The sequence below is a fragment of the Triplophysa dalaica genome, chromosome 6, assembly GCF_015846415.1.
Source record: "Triplophysa dalaica isolate WHDGS20190420 chromosome 6, ASM1584641v1, whole genome shotgun sequence".
Taxonomy (NCBI): domain Eukaryota; kingdom Metazoa; phylum Chordata; class Actinopteri; order Cypriniformes; family Nemacheilidae; genus Triplophysa; species Triplophysa dalaica.
The window spans coordinates 8,634,552-8,653,994 of NC_079547.1; the positions used below are offsets into that span (position 1 = coordinate 8,634,552).

Sequence of the window (19,443 nt, forward strand, 5' to 3'; positions counted from 1 at the left end):
ACAATTTTTGAATACTTTAGAGCCTACCTCAAAGATGCCAATCAGCACATGCTTAGCAAGCACTGTCATTATTCCGCCTCACCATGTCAGGTATTTCTTGGTTTTGAGGCGGAATCATACAGGATCCCTTGTTTTATGTTGGAGAGAGACTATTTTGGCACCTATTGGTTGCCATACTCTCTCTCCGGTCTTGTCATTGTTCCTGCCCTCCTGTTTCCTAGTTAGTGTTAATTAGTTTATCCCCTGCAACTGTCCTCTCTTGATTTGGTTCCCTTTAGATTGTCTTGTCTTGTACTGGTTCATTGTTTGTGTCATGTGGGTGAGTCCCTGTCATGTCAGTGAGTCTAGTTTATCTTGTTGTTATGTGTTACTAGTCTAGTACTTTTAGTTTAGTTAGTCTTTGTTTGTTCCTGTTAGTCTTTGTTTGTTCCTGTTAGTCTTTGTTTGTTCCTGTTAGTCTTTGTTTGTTCCTGTTAGTCTTTGTTTGTTCCTGTTAGTCTTTGTTTGTTCCTGTTAGTCTTTGTTTGTTCCTGTTAGTCTTTCTTCCTGTTCTTGTCTTCTGTTATGTTATTTTACCCCCTTGTGGGTTTTTGTTTTGTTTTATTAAAGTCTTGTTAACTTACCTCCCTGTCTGCAATTGGGTCCTCTGTCTCCATGTCCTCACCACCCTTAGTGTTTCATGACAAGCACAGTTCTGAACCGATGAATTTGAGGAAACTTCATGGAATAACGCCCAAAAAGGTTGCTTAATTGCAGAAAAAAAATGTTTGGTAGTGCATCCCTTAAAGTTACACACAGATTTACAGACTTTTGAACACATTTCCTTCAAATTGATAAAACCGATCTACTCACCATGTAGCTATTAGAGAGGGGGCAAAGTAATAATTCTTGATAAAAAATTTTTTTAGCCCTGGGGGATTTCATCCAATGGATTGAACCTAAACTTTTTCGATTGTCACATGGAAATTAAATATAAGTAAAACAATTTTTTGAACTTCAGTTTTGAATAGCAATATGGGATGTCTTCCTATGGTTGGGTATACCTTTACCTTTCCTAGTCCTTAAGTGGACAGCAGTAATGTTGGTAGACTTTCTTCAGCCTGTATGTTTGGGGGTTATACCTGATTGCGGAGTAATTTAACTGTTGAGCGTTATGTGAATAATCTTTGTTTAGTTCTCTCCAGTGCAGAGCTAGGCCTTCGAGTGCTGTGTTTGTTTTCTCTCACGGATTATGAATGCTATACTGTACGTGATGTTATGTAAAATCTAGTGAAATCAGTGGGGGAGGACGTGCAATGAGATTAAATTTGTTCGTGGGGATTCTCTATAACATGCACCTATCCAGAAATGTCACAGATGTCAACTCAAACCATCTGCTTGGTATGCTTGAACCCCTCCCTCAGGTCAAAAAACTCTTCGATAGCATCACATTTACATATATGGACTTCTAAATAAATCATCCTAATAAGTTATTTGTTATATTTATCAACTCAAGCAGCAACAAAAGTGATGTTTACTTGCCACGGGCACTGTTAATTGTCAGGATTCACATCTCTTCTATTGATTATCTTTCTTTTGTTTTGGGACTGGCTTGCATTTCCATTCATGCTCTCACGCAGCTGATCGTGCTTTGCAATTAGCAGGGTCGATCACCTGTCTCTATTTCCTCTTTATGTGCTTTCCTTTATATGCACCTTTGTTCCCTTCTCTCGTTGGCAGTGTGTTTTGGTCATTTGCACTGATATTGATTGATGTTTTACCTTCTTTTTTTTTTTGCTCTGCCCAGTTATTTTTGTGGTTCTCTGTTTTTTCCCCTGAGCTGTTTTTTGTTCAGCTGCTGCTTGCCTACTGGATTCCCCTTCTCGGTTTGACCTTACCCTGTCAGGATCTCAACCCACTCAGATTAACTCTGCACCTCGGCTACCTACCTGCCTGCCTGCCTGCACAGACTACAAATTGTGTGTTCCCATTGGATTCTTTCTGGGCCCAGGCCGACCCCTGCCTGCCCAACCTCGCCTTCGCAATATCCTGTAAATTTACCTAGCCCCCAGCTTTGTTTCCTGTGTTACCTTTTTCATTAAAGACATTTAAGCATCTGCTCTTGACCTGTCTCTTCAGTGTGTAAGCGGAGCAGGAGCCGCATGTAAGAGTGTTGGCAGCGCATACCCAAAGTCCTTTCACACCGGCAGATCATCAACTATGCTGCCTTGATAAAACAGTACAAAAATTCAATTTCGCATTAAGTTATTTTAAATATATCAGTGAGCAAAATATCTTGTAGAACTTCATCAAAGTGCTTTTTAAATAGATTGCATTACTATGATTTGTTATATCTGCCTGTTTCATGCTCTTTTAGATCATATTAAACATTGTGCTTTGATGGAGATAAAGTCACTAAAGGGTTAACTCACTCTGGGAGAGAGTGTCTGACTTGTGATGAGATCGCTTTTCTCTCACATATATGCAATATAAACATATTACTTGATGTCTTTTGTAGTTTTATCTGTATTTTAACAGAAGGTTGTGATAAAAGTGGGGTTCAGACAGTACACAATCGTTTTTCACTCATTCATATGCAAAATAAGCATAACATTTAAGATATACTTGTATTATAAATCCTTTAAATGTGCTGTTGTGGTTTTAAGAATGGAATAAGAGTGTAAAGAATGCACTGTGGCTTTAATTGACCAAAAATAGATTCTGCGCTTACGCGCCGTTTCTGCTACGCGACCATGCACTGCTTTCACGTGCGTTATGGACGCTCTCATTTGTTAACATGTGTGCCAAAAAAATATGCGCCACTTACGGGTGCGGTGTGAAATGGCTGTAATGCTTCTCCATGAGCATTCACAACACGCTGCTTCTTCCTAGGCTGTTATCTTGGTTACATAAGAAAAAAAACCATTGACACTAAAGACTAGTGGTCAACGCCTGGACATCCATCACAGTTATCTCAACAGAGCCAAGCAACTATTGGTTATTAAGGCCTTACTCCCTAAACCCACTTCTTGATTTGGCAGTGGATAGGAGCCAGGGCAGGTGTGTCAGTGTTTGTTTGTGTGCCCAAACAGTCCTTCAGTTTCCTTGGCTCTAAGACATGGATACCTGGCAGAACAAGGTAGCTGTCTGTTCCCTGATGGGAAAAGGATACATCTGCCATAAGAGCCTGCCTCACTATTTCATTCTGCAAGGCTACTGCTCAATCTGCAGTGTCAACATCCTGCTGGACTCGTCAGCCTGTTCTCACTTATGGGTCAGCATGTTCCATACATCAAAGTCAGACCGTTTGTGTCAAAGTGCCAGACAGTTCCTGGTCTCCAGGAACGCCTTTTGCAATACCATCTACTGTAAGAGTCACTAAAAGAGTCGTTTTTTAAAGGATTTTAGCCCTATCTAATGCATAACTTCTGTTTTGTTTGAATTGATTTGATTTCTGTTGGTCTATGGTTTCTTGAATTTGCAGTACTCTTAAACAGATCACCCCACTCAGTCTCATCTGTTAAAATTAAAAAATATCAGAAGTGTGAAATGGTGTGGTAGAACTTCAGCAGTGGAATGAAGAGAGGCGAGCAGAAGGTATGATTGATCTGAGCATGTATTTTCCTTTTTTTCTGTGTTTCTAGGTCAACAACAATGGCCTTCTGTCTTTCCTGAGGGAGGTGTCCCAGTTCACTCCAGTGGCATTTCCTATTGCTGGAGATCGCAGAGTGGTGGCTCCATTCTGGGCAGATGTTGACAACCGGCATACAGGAACTGTCTTTTACCGGGAGAGCAAAAATCCTGTGATCCTGTTAAAAGCCACAGCAGATATAAGCTGTTACTTTCCAGAGGTTTCTAGATTTGTCAGTACATGGGTGCTGATTGCTACCTGGTATCAAGTCACATTTTTCGGCGGATCTTCAGTTACTCCGGTAGTAGATGCATAACCTTTAAAATTATTAAACTGTATATGTGCTAATATAACAGTTATGTTTTAGTGAGAGTTCACTACAGTATGTCTAAACAGTATGTCCAGACTAAACATGCATGCAAGATTTCATCCTCCCTTAGTGCAGACACTTAGTTTATTGTTCTTCACAGAAAATGTATAGGTATAAAATTAGAATGATATATTCTGTGAAAAATTCATCATATCAATGACTAATACTATAACAAGTGAATACAAAATATTTTTGTTTGAGACTGACTTTCCTCTTATTTCATAAAGGTGAATACATTTCAAGTAGTGCTCATCACAGATGGTGAGCTTTCCTTTACCATCTTTCAGTACAACAATATAACGTGGACGACAGGGATGCATGCTTCCAGTGGTGGTGACCTATCTGGCTTGGGGGGAATTGCTGCACAGGTAAGGTCATTGCCTTTACATCACATTATACTTATGCATTGAACCCATGCAGTAGATGTGGTAGATTTTCAAGTATGGGGTCTTGCATCATGAGTGAAGAGCTAGAGTATGAAATATCAAAATATAGTTCTTGAGTGTAAGCATAACCATTTGGATTGAAGGTTACTCTCCCACTATTCTCCTGAGGTTATTCTACGAGTCTCTTGTTGTCATGTGAAGACCAGCACAGCCTAGAGATATCCATGGAACTGTGACCTATACAAGTGTAAAAATGCTTAGGATATCAGATGTAGAGAATGCAGAAACAACACCAGTCAGCCGTCAGGCATACTATAAGTATCATGTGGGAGGTGACAATGTCATCCAGGGGAACTGTATTTACGCATGGGCTTGAAACAAGGTTCTTCAGTTGTTTTTGTCAGGCAACTTGGCTTTGTATCTTTGGTATTCCAGTCTATCTTTTGCCAATGGAATCCACAGTTTTGAGATTGATTTTTTTTGCATTAGAAAAAACACAACATAGACTACACATTGGTATACACATAAATGGACTTCATCAAATACAATCCACAATTTTGAGATTGATTTTTCATAGCATTAGAAAAAACACAACATAGACTACACATTGGTATACACATAAATGGACTTCATCAAATACATGAGAAAGACCCAGAATGTCCAACAAATGATCTGTCAGACAAAGGCCCAAATAATTTCTTATTCGTACAGTCATGTGACCTATTTCCTCTCTCTTACTAGGCAGGTTTTAATGCTGGTGACGGAAGGGGCTATTTCAACATCCCAGGCTCTCGGACAGATGACATTGTTGAAGTTGAGACCACCACTAATGTGGGACATCCTGGCCGTTGGGTGTTTCGTATCGATGATGCTCAAGTGCAAGTGGGTGGCTGCAATGACTCAGGTAAACCACACAAGCAAAAAAGTTATATTGAACACATCTTATGTGTCCAACTAATATGAAATCTGATTTATGAATTCTAGGCAAATGTATCTCTTTTCTGTTATTTTCTTCAGCCTCTGTCTGCCCTAACTTGAGGCCTTGTCAAAACGGTGGCCGCTGCATTAATGACTGCATTACTGGAAATCCCTCTTTCACATGCTCATGTCTGGCTGGCTTTACTGGACGTAGGTGCCAGAACGGTAATGAATGGTCAAATTCTTCCATCCCCGCAGCCTTTACTCCAGATCCTACACACGTGTCAGCTTGTGAAATAAGAAGCCCATCCAACATTATGCTGTGGTCAATTCATTACCTCTTCCTTCACCCCTTTAGGATTCCCTCATGATTTCATTCTTGTGTTCACTTTGTATAGAACTCACATGCTATATTTGAAGACTTGTCATACTTTTTTTGTTTGGGTAGAGGTTGATGAGTGCTCCTCATTCCCCTGTCAGAATGAAGGCACATGTGTGGACAAGATTAACTCCTTCATCTGCTTGTGTCCAGTGGGATTCAAAGGGCCAACCTGTGAAACAGGTAAACTGTGTGAAAGCACCATAATTAAAGGCCAACATATTACAAAGTCTGTGTACTTCATCACATTTAATAGCAAAAGTAATAGCACATTTACAAGAAACCCTTTGACACTTACAATCACACTGGTGTGATCATTCTAGGCGGTTCCCTGCAGCGTATGATCACACCAGTATGCTTTAACAATCAGCACTTTGGCTGGAACTGGGCCAGAGAAAGATGTACTCAATCTTCCCACATATAACAACTATACAATGCTTACAACCACATAATGTTTATTTTACGCTTTAGGCATTTAAATACACATGCTTAGAAGCAAACTAATGTCTACCGGAAACTGCAATAACAATCCAATCAATTTGACGGATCTTTTTTATTCACATTAGATACACGGTAGTGCAAGCATCTGTAAACTTCTCTGTTCTTCTCCCAGTTCACCAGCCACTTACATTTGTGTATTTTCAGAGAAGTGCTGTAAATCCAACAGATCCTATTTTCTGAACCGCGCCGTAGCACAAACAAACATGCTATAAACACTTATAGCTCAACACCATCATTATTAAAGTGTTTGAACAACAAAACACATACACATATTTTGCTATATAAATATCATATATTTAATGAAATGGTTCATAAGTTTGTGAATATTTAGAATAAATAAGAAAAGTTATTAAAATATAACTGTCTGAGATAAACTGTCGGACTGTAATATTATTTACTATAGCTCTCATTTTAAATCATTGGAGTGCATCACACTAGGTTAGGGAAAATAAATTCTATGTTGGCCCTTTTTTATCTTGATAAGAGAATTGCGTGATTTTTTTTAAGTTAAATCTTGAAGTTGGTCAATCATTAACATTTACTCAGTAACTTACTCAAGTCACTGACTGCAGCTGTAATGCGTCAGAGTAGAACTGGTGCTCCTGGCTGAGACTGGTTTATCCCAAGTTTGTACACATTTATTCATGATTGGAGTTTTGGTTCCTTGTCACAGTCGTGTTGGGTTGCTCACCAGGAGACTGCTGATTTTGGATTTGATTTTGGATTAATTTAGTCAAATTCCATAAACATTGCTTTTATTAGGTGGGTCCTTTCTATTTGTACTCTTTACACAAATTTTCCTCTTTTGTGTTTTATTTTCATGTAAAGCTGCTTTGAAACAATGCAACATTCTAAAAAGCGCTAAGTTCCTCTTTTTGCGCTTTTTGTTCCTTTCTACTAATTGATATTTTCAACTCAAATATACTTTCCATCCATCCATTTTCTTCTGCTTATCCTGGGCCGGGTCACGGGGGCAGCAGTCTAAGCAGGGATGACCAGACTTCCCTCTCCCTAGACACTTCCTCCAACTCTTCCGGAGGGACACCGTGGTGTTCCCAGGCCAGCCGGGAGACATAGTCCCTCCAGCGTCTCCTAGGTCTTCCCCGGGGTCTCCTCCCGGTGGGACATGCCCGGAACACCTTCCCAGAAAGACGTCCAGGGGGCATCCGGAAAAGATGCCCGAGCCACCTGAGCTGTCCCATCTCGATTTGGAGGAACAGCGGCTCTACTCTGAGCTCCTCCCGAGTGACTGAGCTCACCCTATCTCTAAGGGATCGCCCAGCCACCCTGCGGAGAAAGCTCCTTTCTGACGCTTGTATCGGGGATCTTGTCCTTTTGGTCATGACCCACAGCTCATGACCATAGGTGAGAGTAGGAACGTAGATTGACCGGTAAATTGAGAGCTTCGCCTTGCGGCTCAGCTCCTTCTTCACCACGACAGACCGGTACAGCGACCGCATAACTGCAGAAGCTGCTCCGATCCGTCTGTCAATCTCCCGTTCCATCCTTCCATCACACGTGAACAAGACCCCCAGATACTTGAACTCCTCCACTTGAGGCAGGGACTCTCCACCCACCTGAAGTGGGCATGCCACCCTTTTATACTTTAATAAACAAAATCGGGATAAACAGGAACAAACAACAGAAGGTTGCATACGTGAATTACAGTTAAGATTAGACAAAGAAAAATGGAACTGATGTGAGTGTTTATACAGTCTTAGTGATGAACATGATGGCTGGCAGTTGTGATGATATCAAACGAGGGACTGGTGAGGGAGTGTGGAGGATGATGGGAGATTGAGTCCAATGGGATTTGCGTGAGAAACAGGCTGGAAACCGACAGGACAGTGACAGGCATGGCCAAATTTTAGGATGTTGTGTCTGGATCATTAAAAGAAGTGCCCTAAACCCCCACTTCCTCTGGTCCTGGTCTTTTGATAGCAACATCAAAGGACCAGAGCCAGGCCTTTGTATTCACATCTTAATGTGATTAAAACCTGACATATTTGGTAACTAAATGTTTGTCTCTTGATTTCCTCCTCGTTGATATATGTTGTGTGACCATTAAACACTTTAGACTTGTTATATAATATTCTAGATTGGTATTTTGTAAATTTGATAGGAGGTCATAAAGATGCAAATTAGCTGGTAAATGGGAAAACTAAACCTTTCCCTGCTGGATGTCGATTGGTCGATTCAAACTCTGAGGGCATGCCCTTTCATTAAATTAAATATCGATCAAGGACCCCATACCTGGTTCTTGTCTCTCTCAAAGCGTTGCTACCCGTTGGACCTTCCGGGGGAGGGGTCCTTGGAGATGGATTTATCCACCAAACTTTCTTCTCTATCTCCCCTGACCTGCACTTAAAGGGCTGCTAGGCCCGAAACTCTGTACTTCAGCAGGACAAGGTTGCTGAACATCATTGGAAAATTTCTTTCTACGCAGAACTGGATGTTTGGTTTGCACACTGAGAAAACGTAAGTATTCCTTTAATCTTAGCCATGTTAAGGTGAGCCCATTTTCAAGCTTTGTAAAGTGATTGTTTTCTCCGATGTTCAGAAGTGTTCAACTCCCAGGTTGCTATGCTGTCTTTCTCTCCCACACACACTCTCTCTCTCTCATTCTTTGTTTGTTACTGTATTATGTGCTTTGACTTTGTATAGTGTACATGTCTAGGCCTAATTGTTTGTTCACGTAGAGTTAGTCAATCATGATGGTTTCTTTACTTGCTCACATTATTTGGTCCCTTAATCTGTGTTTGATCTTCAATACCTCTCTTAGTTATGTGAAGTAGTGATGTGTTATTTTTGTGCCCTAGAGATAATGTGTAGAGTTAATACTGTCAGATATGTATTTGTTGGATGAATTCGTTTGTTGATAAGTTGATTGTTATCACTTCTGCTAATCAGACATCTTAAATATTCAATTCAAGTTTTCAAGTGTTTATAGAACAAGCAAGGTCATTCTAATAAATAATATCTAATTAATAAATAAATAAATGAATGCAGTCTCCCGGTTAGCAAGCCAACACTGCCCTGCTGTGGCGAGGAACCCAAACTCCAATGATTGATTAATGGAGAAAAAAACCTCGGGAGAAGCCAGGCTCAGCCGGAGGGCCAGATCCCCTCTGACGTGCCATAGCTGCACTCAGTGACCCCGACCAAAATCGGGCATAAAATAATTATCCACGAGGCAGAGGGAGACCCCACCATCTGCAACCCAGAAAGTCCCACTGACCGAAAACCATGCAGGTTCAACCCGGTCCCACTCCACAATCGACACCAGAAAACAGAGGAACAACCAGGGAAAATAGTAATGGTATGATGTAAATTTATTCCTCTGTTGTCCGACATCGACCACAAAACAAGGCCAAATCGAACCCACAAAGCCCCAGCAGATGAATCCCCACAACCAACGAGCCCCCCCCACTCCCCACAACACCCACTCAACAACCTTTAATCAGGGCCACTGAATGCATTTATAACTTCAAACTGCTGACATGGTATTTAATGCTAAACTTACATCACAAGTATTGTAACTTCAGCATTAATGTGACAAGAACTCTGTCTTTGCTCTTGGGTGGGGATGTAGTGGTCTGAGCTGGGATGGTCCGATGGTCATATTTCTCTTGGGTGGTGGTGGAATTGCCTTAGTTGGAGCTGGGATGGTCAGTCAGTCTGCAGCTGTAGCTGGCGTAATCTCTAGGTGGGGATGGGCATATGTCGATCATCTGGACCTCGCGGAATTTCTTCCTACCTCGGGATTGGCATCCCGAGGCGAAGGCCGAAGGAGAATAATTAGCGTAGCTGCTGTTCATTAACTATGCATTAAGTGAAAGCTTGGCTGAAAAGATGTGTCTTTAAGCGTGATGGGTTGTAATGTGATAAAGGCTCAGTTAAGTAAGTAGGGGCTAAACCATTTAAAGCTTTGTAAGTAATTAAAAGAATTTTAAAATCAATACGAAACTTAATGGGTAGCCAATGAAGCGATGATAAAACTGGGGTTATGTGATCGTATTTTCTTGACCTGGCAAGAACTCTGGCAGCTGCATTCTGAACTAAATGTAGTTTGTTTATTGATGATAAAGGACAACCACTAAGTAGAGCATTACAATAGTCAAGTCTTGAGGTCACAAATGCATGAATAAGCTTCTCTGCGTCAGCAACACATAAAATATTTTGTAATTTGGCAACATGTCTAAGGTGGAAGAAGGCCACCGTCTAATATAATACCTAGTATTTTAACTGTATTTGTTGTAGTAACAGTGCAGCTTTCAATTTGCAGGCTGTAATCTGATAAATTCTGTTAATGTGTTTTTGATGCTATAAGTAATATTTCCGCTTTGCTAGAGTTTAAAAGAAGGAAATTACTAGTCATCCAATGTTTTATGTCCTCGATGCACTCTGCCAGTTTGGATAGATGATACTCAGCTATATATCTCATCAAGACCAGATGATTCCTTCAAACTGAGTGTCATGTTTTCTAATAATGTTGACAAGGGGCAGCATGTATATGAAGAAAAGCAAGGGTCCTAAAACTGATCCCTGAGGTAATCCATAATTTACTTGCGTGAGATTTGACGATTTCCCATTTAAATGGACATATGGATGTCTGTCTGTCAAGTAAGATCTGAACCATTGTAGTGCCTGTCCATGAATACCGGTATAATTGTGTAAACGAACTTATTGTATTTTATGGTCTACAGCATCGAAAGCAGCACTAAGGTCAAGCAGGACTAAGAGTGAGATGTTACCATTATCTGATGCAATAAGAAGGTCATTTGTAATTCTAACGAGCGCAGTTTCAGTGCTATGATGCGGTCTAAAGCCAGACTGAAACTTTTTGTGTATGTCATTATTTTGTAGGAAAGTACACAACTGAGTGGACCCGACTTCTAGTATTTTAGACAAGTATGGGAGATTTGAAATCGGTCTATAGCTTCCAAGTTCGTTGGGGTCTAAGTTTGTTTTTTTGATAAAGGCTTAGTTTAAAGGGTCTTGGGACATGTCCTAGATTAATTGACGAGTTAATTATGTTATAAATTGCAACAGGTATACTCAAATATGTATACTTAATGCTGATTATTATACATATTTTTCTTTTAGCTAAACCAATGAGTCCCTGACTGAAACTGATGCTTTAAATAACATGTTTCACTTATTTCGGCCCATCTTGGACCTGAGGCAGATTTTAAGTTACATGTTTCAACTATAAGTAAACTCCAAATCACTTGTAGATTACATCTTGGTGGAAAATCTTATTTGGTTAGCAAAGCTCATCATCATTTTAACAACAACAACAACAGACTACACAGAGATGTATCTCAGCCATTTCACAGCCAGAAGTCCATACTTTGAGAGTGGGAAGGATATATTAATCTGCTAAAAAGTGAACGTTCATTTTACCACGCTATTGGTCTTCTATCTTTAATCTTTTTAAACTCAGAGGAGCAACTGTGTCTAGTGTTTTGGAGAAGGCGGAGTTAAATTTTTCTATGAAAATGTCAAGATCTTCTACTTTATTACTCATGGGGAATTGAGCTAATTCAGAAACAAATGAAACAAATCTTTGTTAGTTGAAGTTGTTGTTCTACCATATTTGTAACAAGAAGTTTGATTTGCAACCATAGGCAAGTGAAGCAAACACAATCTTAGACAATGAACCAAAATGTCTTTGCTCTGCGGAAGAATTTTAGCTTTGTTCATATTTATATTGTAAGACAGTATTAAATCTAGAGTATGATTACGAAGGTGAGTGGGTCCTGACAGGTGTTGTCTAACGATTATGGAGTTAAGAGTGTCTTTGAAAGCCATTCCTTAAAGGGGTCGACACGCTGAGAAACGCTGTATTTTCCACATACCGTACACATTTGTATCTCTTCTTTGCCCCGCCTCTCTGAAACGCGCAGATTTTCTACAAAGCTCATCACTCTGAAAAACGAGGTACGCTATGATTGGCCAGTTGGTTAGTGCGGAGTGATTGGTCGAATACTAGAGCGTTTCACGAAATGTAATGTCTCTTACCATATTCGGAACATCAGGTTCCAAAGCAATTGTACTTACAGGTGATAAAATGTCATCGGTACTTCCTTATAATAATTTGAGCCCGAATCTGATACAGAAAATGTAGATGATCAAGCCAAAACATAAACTTTGCCAGCCCGACTTGAGCAGGATGTTAAGGATTGGTAAGGTTTTATAAAAGATAATTATGTAAATAGTTAAAAACAATATCTTACTGTTTTACCTTTTATATACAACGTTATAAAGACTATAAACAAACAACCATACACATCCGTGGTTCTCAACTCTGGCCTGCGAGATCCATTGTTCTGCAGAGTTTAGCCCCAACTCTGATAATACACCTGAAGGGGCTAATCAGTGACTTCAGGAACAGACGTGTTCAATTTAATAATAGGCTGCGCAGATTGTTCGGCAAATCGGATTAAAGTACCACGGGAGCAATTGAAATGTGTACCGAGCAATCTGCACTTAAATCACTCTCGCGGTACTTAAATCTCATACGCTGATAGATTTGCGCAGTAGAGAATCACTGACATACATCATACAGAGTTTGTGTGAGATAGAAGCAAGCTTGCATTATAGCAGGGAATTGTAACATAATAAATAACGCGAGTGCGTTGGCCCTTCTTGATCAATCAGTGTTATGCCACGTCTCGTCGCGACTCAGCAAAGACAAGTAATCCCATTATAAACATCTAGTTGGAAAATTATTACAGATTTTTAGGACCTATGTTGTCTTTTTTCACATTCCGCGCATGTCTGCATTTGCAGATCCCAAACACACGACAAACTCAACCCGCGTTAGTCCGTAATAAGGTCTTTTACAAAGACAATATACAAATCTGAATCGCCTGTCATGCTTAGCTGTAATGGTTGGAATGGCCCCATTTTTAACCAAAGCTTTCGTGCATTGACGGTCTTGATATCTTCCAGGTTCGTGAAGCAATCTTTGGTAATATGCGCTGCACAAACTACAATCCAAACTATTCGGATTGTACTTTTCTGGAACAGAGTTGTAAATAAAATGTAACCCTTCATTTTTAGTTGTCTCATCTTTTGGAATGGCTAACAAAGAGGCTTTCTTTTCACAACGAAATACACACCGCCAACGCAACATGGCTGCAGCAGTGACGATACAATAAGATTTACAAGTACACCCACCTTACTTGCGTTTACATATGGGCGGTCTTAGTCAAATTATTCCACGAAATGACGTACATTCGTGGGGGTGTGGTTATACGAGGCGTTTCAGGCTGTTCTGGTTGAGCATTCGCTTTTAGATAGAATTCATCTTTAATTTTTGCAATTTTACATGTATGATACATGAATGGACAACTTATAACACACCAAAAACACGTATTCACGCCATATAACCCCTTAAAACATCTGTATAGTTATCTACATGGATGTTAAAGTCACCAACGACTAGGTCTGCGGGCAGTACTAGTTCTGATAAGAACTCACCAAATTCTTTAATAAAATCTGTGTGGTGCCCTGGAGGCCTATATACAATAGCAAGAATACATAAAAAAATGTTTGATCCTTAGTATTGGGTGTTGGTACATGAAGTACCATGACTTGAAATTGATTTAAAATTACACTTCTGGGAAATGTTAAAAGTGTCATTGTTAAGTGCAGCGACACCTCCCCCATCTACCTTTAGAAAAGGCTCATGTTCATAATAATAATCTTGGTGGACAGACTCATTTAAAGTAATATAATCACTAGTTTTATACACTTATCTGTCAAACAGAGCATGTCAATTTCATGATCTGATATTATATCGTTAACAAAAAGTGCTTTATAAGAGAGAGATCTAATATTTAGCAGTCAAAGTCGTAACAGTTGATTATCTGAATTTTGTTCATGTTTATTATACGGAAACTTTATATTTTGTATTGGGTGATAGTTGAGTGAACTCAGAAATTTTAAAGTTAGTTAGTAACTGATTTTTCTTTTTTTTGTAATTACTAAGTACATATAGTTGAGATAAACTATTTGATCAAAAGTTTGGTTAACAAAAAACAAGGGGAAATTGGTACTAAGATTTTTTATTGTTTTACAGTGCACTGGAGGTTATTCATAAAACACAGACTCAATTTGAAAGTACTTTTTCAAACTAAACTTCTTGCCTTTGCACATGTTTAGCCTTTGTATCCAAAAAAAGCTCAGATTACTTTAAATAGTAAAGCTCAATGGATCCATACACCTACACAAACTTTCTTACATCCTGATATCTCAGAATGCTAATGCATGCAAAATACAGCTGTTATAAGAATAAAGTACGTTTCCAAAGTTTTTGCATTGTTGAATTACTATCCTGTTAGTCAGTTATCATATTTGTTTTATTCAGATATAAACAAATGTTTATCCACACCATGTTTAAATGGAGGTGTGTGTGAAGACTTGGTAAAAAACTACACCTGCACCTGTACAGCGAACTTCACTGGAAGCCATTGTGAAACAGGTGCGTCACTTGTTCAATCTCTTAAATCATGGTCAAAAGCCTTTTAATAAATGCCAGCCACAACACATTATCCTGTCTTTGCTTTTGTTTCCCTCAGCAACGAGAAAAATGTTTAATGATAGAAGATGTTTACACAACTAGCCGCATTACTTTTCTTAAATATTTGGCTTCCTGCAATGTTTTCTAACTGCGACTGACAACTGAAATGCTGAATAGAGAGCAGAGAAAGCTTTTGGTTTCAAATCATACAACCCCTGGCTAAAAGTATGGAATCACCCTTCTCAGAAGATGTTCATTCAAATGTTTAATTGTGTAGAGAAAAAACCAAGCACATATATGCCACAAAACAATTTTCACTCAGGAAAACAATATTCTGGCTGTATAAAACACTTAAAAAACAACAAAGAAAGATAACTATAGTCAATTACAAGTGTTTTTACAGATCAAACAGAGGAAAAAAATATGGAATCACACAAATCTGAGGAAAATTATATGGAATCACCATGCACTTTGCATTTCTAAAACAAACACCTGTATCTGATTACAACTGCTAATTAGTCTGTAGTTAAAAAAGAGTGCTTGCACACATTAGTGATGTGTTGAACCAAGATGATTGACATAACTCATGGCTCCAACACGAGAGATGTCAGTTGAAACAAAGGAGAGGATTATCAAACTTCTCAAAGAAGGTAAATCTTCACGGAATGTTGCAAAAAATGTTGGTTGTTCCCAGTCAGCTGTGTCTAAAATCTGGACCAAGTACAAATCAAATGGAAAGGTCATAAAAGGGAAGCGTACTGGTAGACCAAGAAAGACATCAAAGCGCCAAGACAGAAAACTTAAAGCAATATGCCTTGAAAGCCGAAAATGCACAACAAAACAAATGAGGAACAAATGGGCAGAAAGTTGAGTTCATGTCTGTGACCGGACTGTAAGAAATCGTCTAAAAGAAATGGGATTTACATACAGAAAAGCCAAACGAAAACCATCATTAACGTCTAAACAGAAAAAAACAAGGTTTCAGTGGGCTAAAGAAAGAAAATCTTGGATTGTGGATGACTGGATGAGAGTTATATTCAGTGATGAATCACGAATCTGCATTGGGCTTTTGTTTGGTGCCGTTCCAATGAAATTTATGAAGACAACTGCCTGAAGAAAACATGCAAATTTCCACAATCATTAATGATATGGGGTTGTATGTCAGGTAAAGGTATGGGAGAGATGACAGTCATTACATCTTCTATAAATGCACAAGTTTATGTTGAGATTTTGGACACTTTTCTTATTCCATCAATTAAAAGGATGTTTGGTGATGGTAGCATCATTTTTCAGGATGATAATGCATCGTGCCATAGGGCAAAATCTGTGAAAACATTTCTACAGGAAACACATATAATGTCAATGGCATGGCCTGCAAATAATCCGGACCTCAATCCAATTGAAAATCTGTGGTGGAAATTAAAGAAAATGGTCCACGACAAGGCTCCAACCTGCAAAGCTGATCTGGCAACTGCAATAAGACAAAGCTGGAGACAGATTGATGAAGTATACTGTTTGTCATTAGTTAAATCCATGCCTCAGAGAATTCAAGCTGTTATAAAAGCCAGAGGTGGTGCAACAAAGTACTAGTAGTGTTTTTATTTGGTGATTCCATATAAATTTCCTCAGATTTGTGTGATTCCATATTTTTTCCTCTGTTTGATCTGTAAAAACACTTGTAATTGACTATAGTTATCTTTCTTTGTTGTTTTTTTAAGTGTTTTATACAGCCAGAATATTGTTTTGTTTAGTGAAAATTATTTTGTGGCATATATGTGCTTGTTTTTTTCTCTACACAATTAAACATTTGAATGAACATCTTCTGAGAAGGGTGATTCCATACTTTTTGCCAGGGGTTGTATGTCTGGCTTCAAACCATTTGTCTGACTGATTGAACTGATGTATTTGCTAAAAACAGCAGCCACATTTTTGTCATATTATTAGGTCATGGTGTATAAACTTATGAATATTATTTTGTCCTAAAACAGAATTGATTATCATGGAAAACTCCTCAGGTACTGATGCCGCTAATCTGTCAGGTAAATTAATGTAATTTATACATGTTAAACCTCTTTCTGTTTCTTTCAAGACCACACAAATTATTAATGACTTAGTGGGCTGTGAAAGCGTCAAATCTGCAAATTGACTGGTCCCAGAAATAACAACTGCATCTGCAACCCTGGTTATTATGGTAAAAACAAAATTAATTTACAGTGGTCTGAAGATTTAAAAGTACAGCTCATCCAAAAATGTGGTCTTCATTTACTCCTTCAACATCCTAGAGGTTTCCAGGCCTATTCAAAGACATGGGTATAGTTGTTGTCAAGGTCCAGAAAAGAACCAAAGACTTTGTCAAATTAGTCCGTCCGCTCGTAGGGAAGCAATTAAAATTTTTTGAAGCGACGAGAATACTTTGTGTAAAAAATCTAAACAAAATAACGACTTTATTGTCAATATTGTCATGACTGTGCAGGAACAGAGAATGTGGAAACTCAATTGCGGGAATAAATAGAAGGCTTTTTTGAAAGTTCAACAATATAATCCACCACTGGACACCAGTCTCGGCCACGGGAACCACGGGAGAGAGAAACCACTTCGGGAGAATCTGACCAGATCTGCCCGCAGGGAGAGGACTCAAGCCGATGGCACGCAAGCAAGAGCAAGAGAACTAGGCACTTGGAGACTACGATGTAGGAAATATTACTAGAGAGCTATAATGAGGATTAAACCCCAAACTACCAAAAACTATTAGGTATCACAAGGACTAGACTAGGATCGGTCAGGAAACGACTGCAAGAAACAACGGTCTGACACAAGATGAAAGGGATTAAATAGAGGAAACCTAATTAGCAGGAATCAACTGCAGGGGGAATATAATGAGGGACCAGGGGAAGCTACTGATAGGGGATGAGCTACAGAGGTGAGAGTGATGAGGTGATGGGAAACTGGGGAGGGGAAAGCCTGGCAGGGAGACACCGAACACTTGTAGAGCTATTAAACGGCACTCCACGTGTTCGACAAATTAAAACACACACCCACATGAGACACAAAGCCATGACAAGACTGGGATCACAACATATAATTCTCCTCTGTCTTGTCAGTCTATGTTGCACATTCACGAGAGCACTTCGATGCATGCGCATACTGTTGGGCAAAAAAAGTGCAAGTCTTGCGAAGATCATCTTATATAGCGTGCGTCTGCTTCTAAACAAAGAGTTGCACTTCCGGATTGTCAGTCAGAATGCCGGCGTCTGTCCCCACCAAATGCGCATGCATGGAAGTGCTCTCTTGAAAGCGCACAATAGACTGACAAGACCGAGGAGAATAAATTGATGAAAGTTGTTATTTTGTTATGCTTTTTCTCATATAAAGTATCCTCGTCACTTCAAAAAAAATCAATTGAGCCAATATGAGTGGATGGACCAATTTAAAAATGTCTTTAGTACTGTTCTGGACCTTGACTTATTTAAAATAGTTTATGTTTTACACCTGTTTTTGTTATACATTTACATTTACATTTAGTCATTTGGCAGACGCTTTTATCCAAAGCGACTTACAGTGCACTTATTACAGGGACAATCCCCCTGGAGCAACATGGAGTAAAGTGTCTTGCTCAAGGACACACTGGTGGTGGCTGCTGGGATCGAACCAGCAACCTTTGATTTACCAGTTCAGTGGTTTAGCCCACTAGACCGCCATCTCCACCATCTTATAAAATGTAATCTAATTGAACAATGAAACTATACATTAAAAATATAAAAAAAATACATGCACTTCCAAAAAACAATATCTCTGCGTATACTTGCAGACACAATATACTGTATATAATTTGACCTGTCCCACCTTCTGTGGATAAAACATTTAGATACAACCATAAGCACAGCCCTTTATGCTTAACTTAAACAAGAAATAAACATTCTAGAATATGAAAAGTCATAAAAAGCATGTAAGTGTAACTATCATTACTACAACACTAATTTCATGTTTTAACCAAAATTACACATAAATTGTTGGTATTGCATAAAAAAGTAATGCTTTAATGAATGTTTTGCAAATTGAACCTTAATTCTAAGCAGAAAGTTATGTTTCAGATTAAGAAGGTTCAGCCTGTGTTTGACCTGTTCCAAAATTGACGTTATTGACAATATTGTACATTTAGAATATATTTAAATTCTCTTTCTTTTTTATGTATGAAAGAGATTTGTTCTTTATATGATTTTTGCCATATGAAATGCAAAAACTTTTGAAGCTCAATATCTGAAAACTACTACTAATGTAGATTGAACTAATGCCAAGGCCACGATATATATATATATCACTATGTAATGGTGCAGTAAAGGAAGACAGGGAGCGGATCTTAATGCAGTTTTGGTATTTAATATAATCCAGAAGGTAATCAAAAAAACATAAATAATGGTAACACTTTATAATAACTGCACGCTATGAATCATTAGTTATATTAGTTAAATAAACCTCTGCAAAATTAAAATTGTACAACCAAACATATAAATTAACATTAAATGAATTGATATAAAATGAAAAATAAACTTCCAAAATATTTTTAATTCCTGCACACCTCCAGAAAAAATATAACTGTGAAGTGATATGCAACTCTCATTTTTCAATGCTTTACAAGACATACATAGTCCTCACTTTAGATGAGCTCACAAAAAAATAGTTCTCTAACAACTAGTAAATGTTTTATAACTACCTTAATTAATCATGAATTACAGCAGGAATGTGTGTTTA

General features: G+C 38.7%; 1 protein-coding gene across 1 annotated transcript in view; it reads left to right on the top strand.

The window, feature by feature from the left end:
- sned1 (sushi, nidogen and EGF-like domains 1) overlaps positions 1–19,443 on the top strand; it is a 96,212-nt gene that overhangs the window by 16,412 nt on the left and 60,357 nt on the right. Inside the window, exons 2-8 of the mRNA XM_056749646.1 lie at positions 3,624–3,911; positions 4,208–4,348; positions 5,108–5,270; positions 5,384–5,509; positions 5,733–5,846; positions 14,542–14,655; positions 16,683–16,733. Coding sequence (XP_056605624.1) covers positions 3,624–3,911; positions 4,208–4,348; positions 5,108–5,270; positions 5,384–5,509; positions 5,733–5,846; positions 14,542–14,655; positions 16,683–16,733 — 997 coding nt within the window. The remainder of the gene's footprint in view (positions 1–3,623; positions 3,912–4,207; positions 4,349–5,107; positions 5,271–5,383; positions 5,510–5,732; positions 5,847–14,541; positions 14,656–16,682; positions 16,734–19,443) is intronic.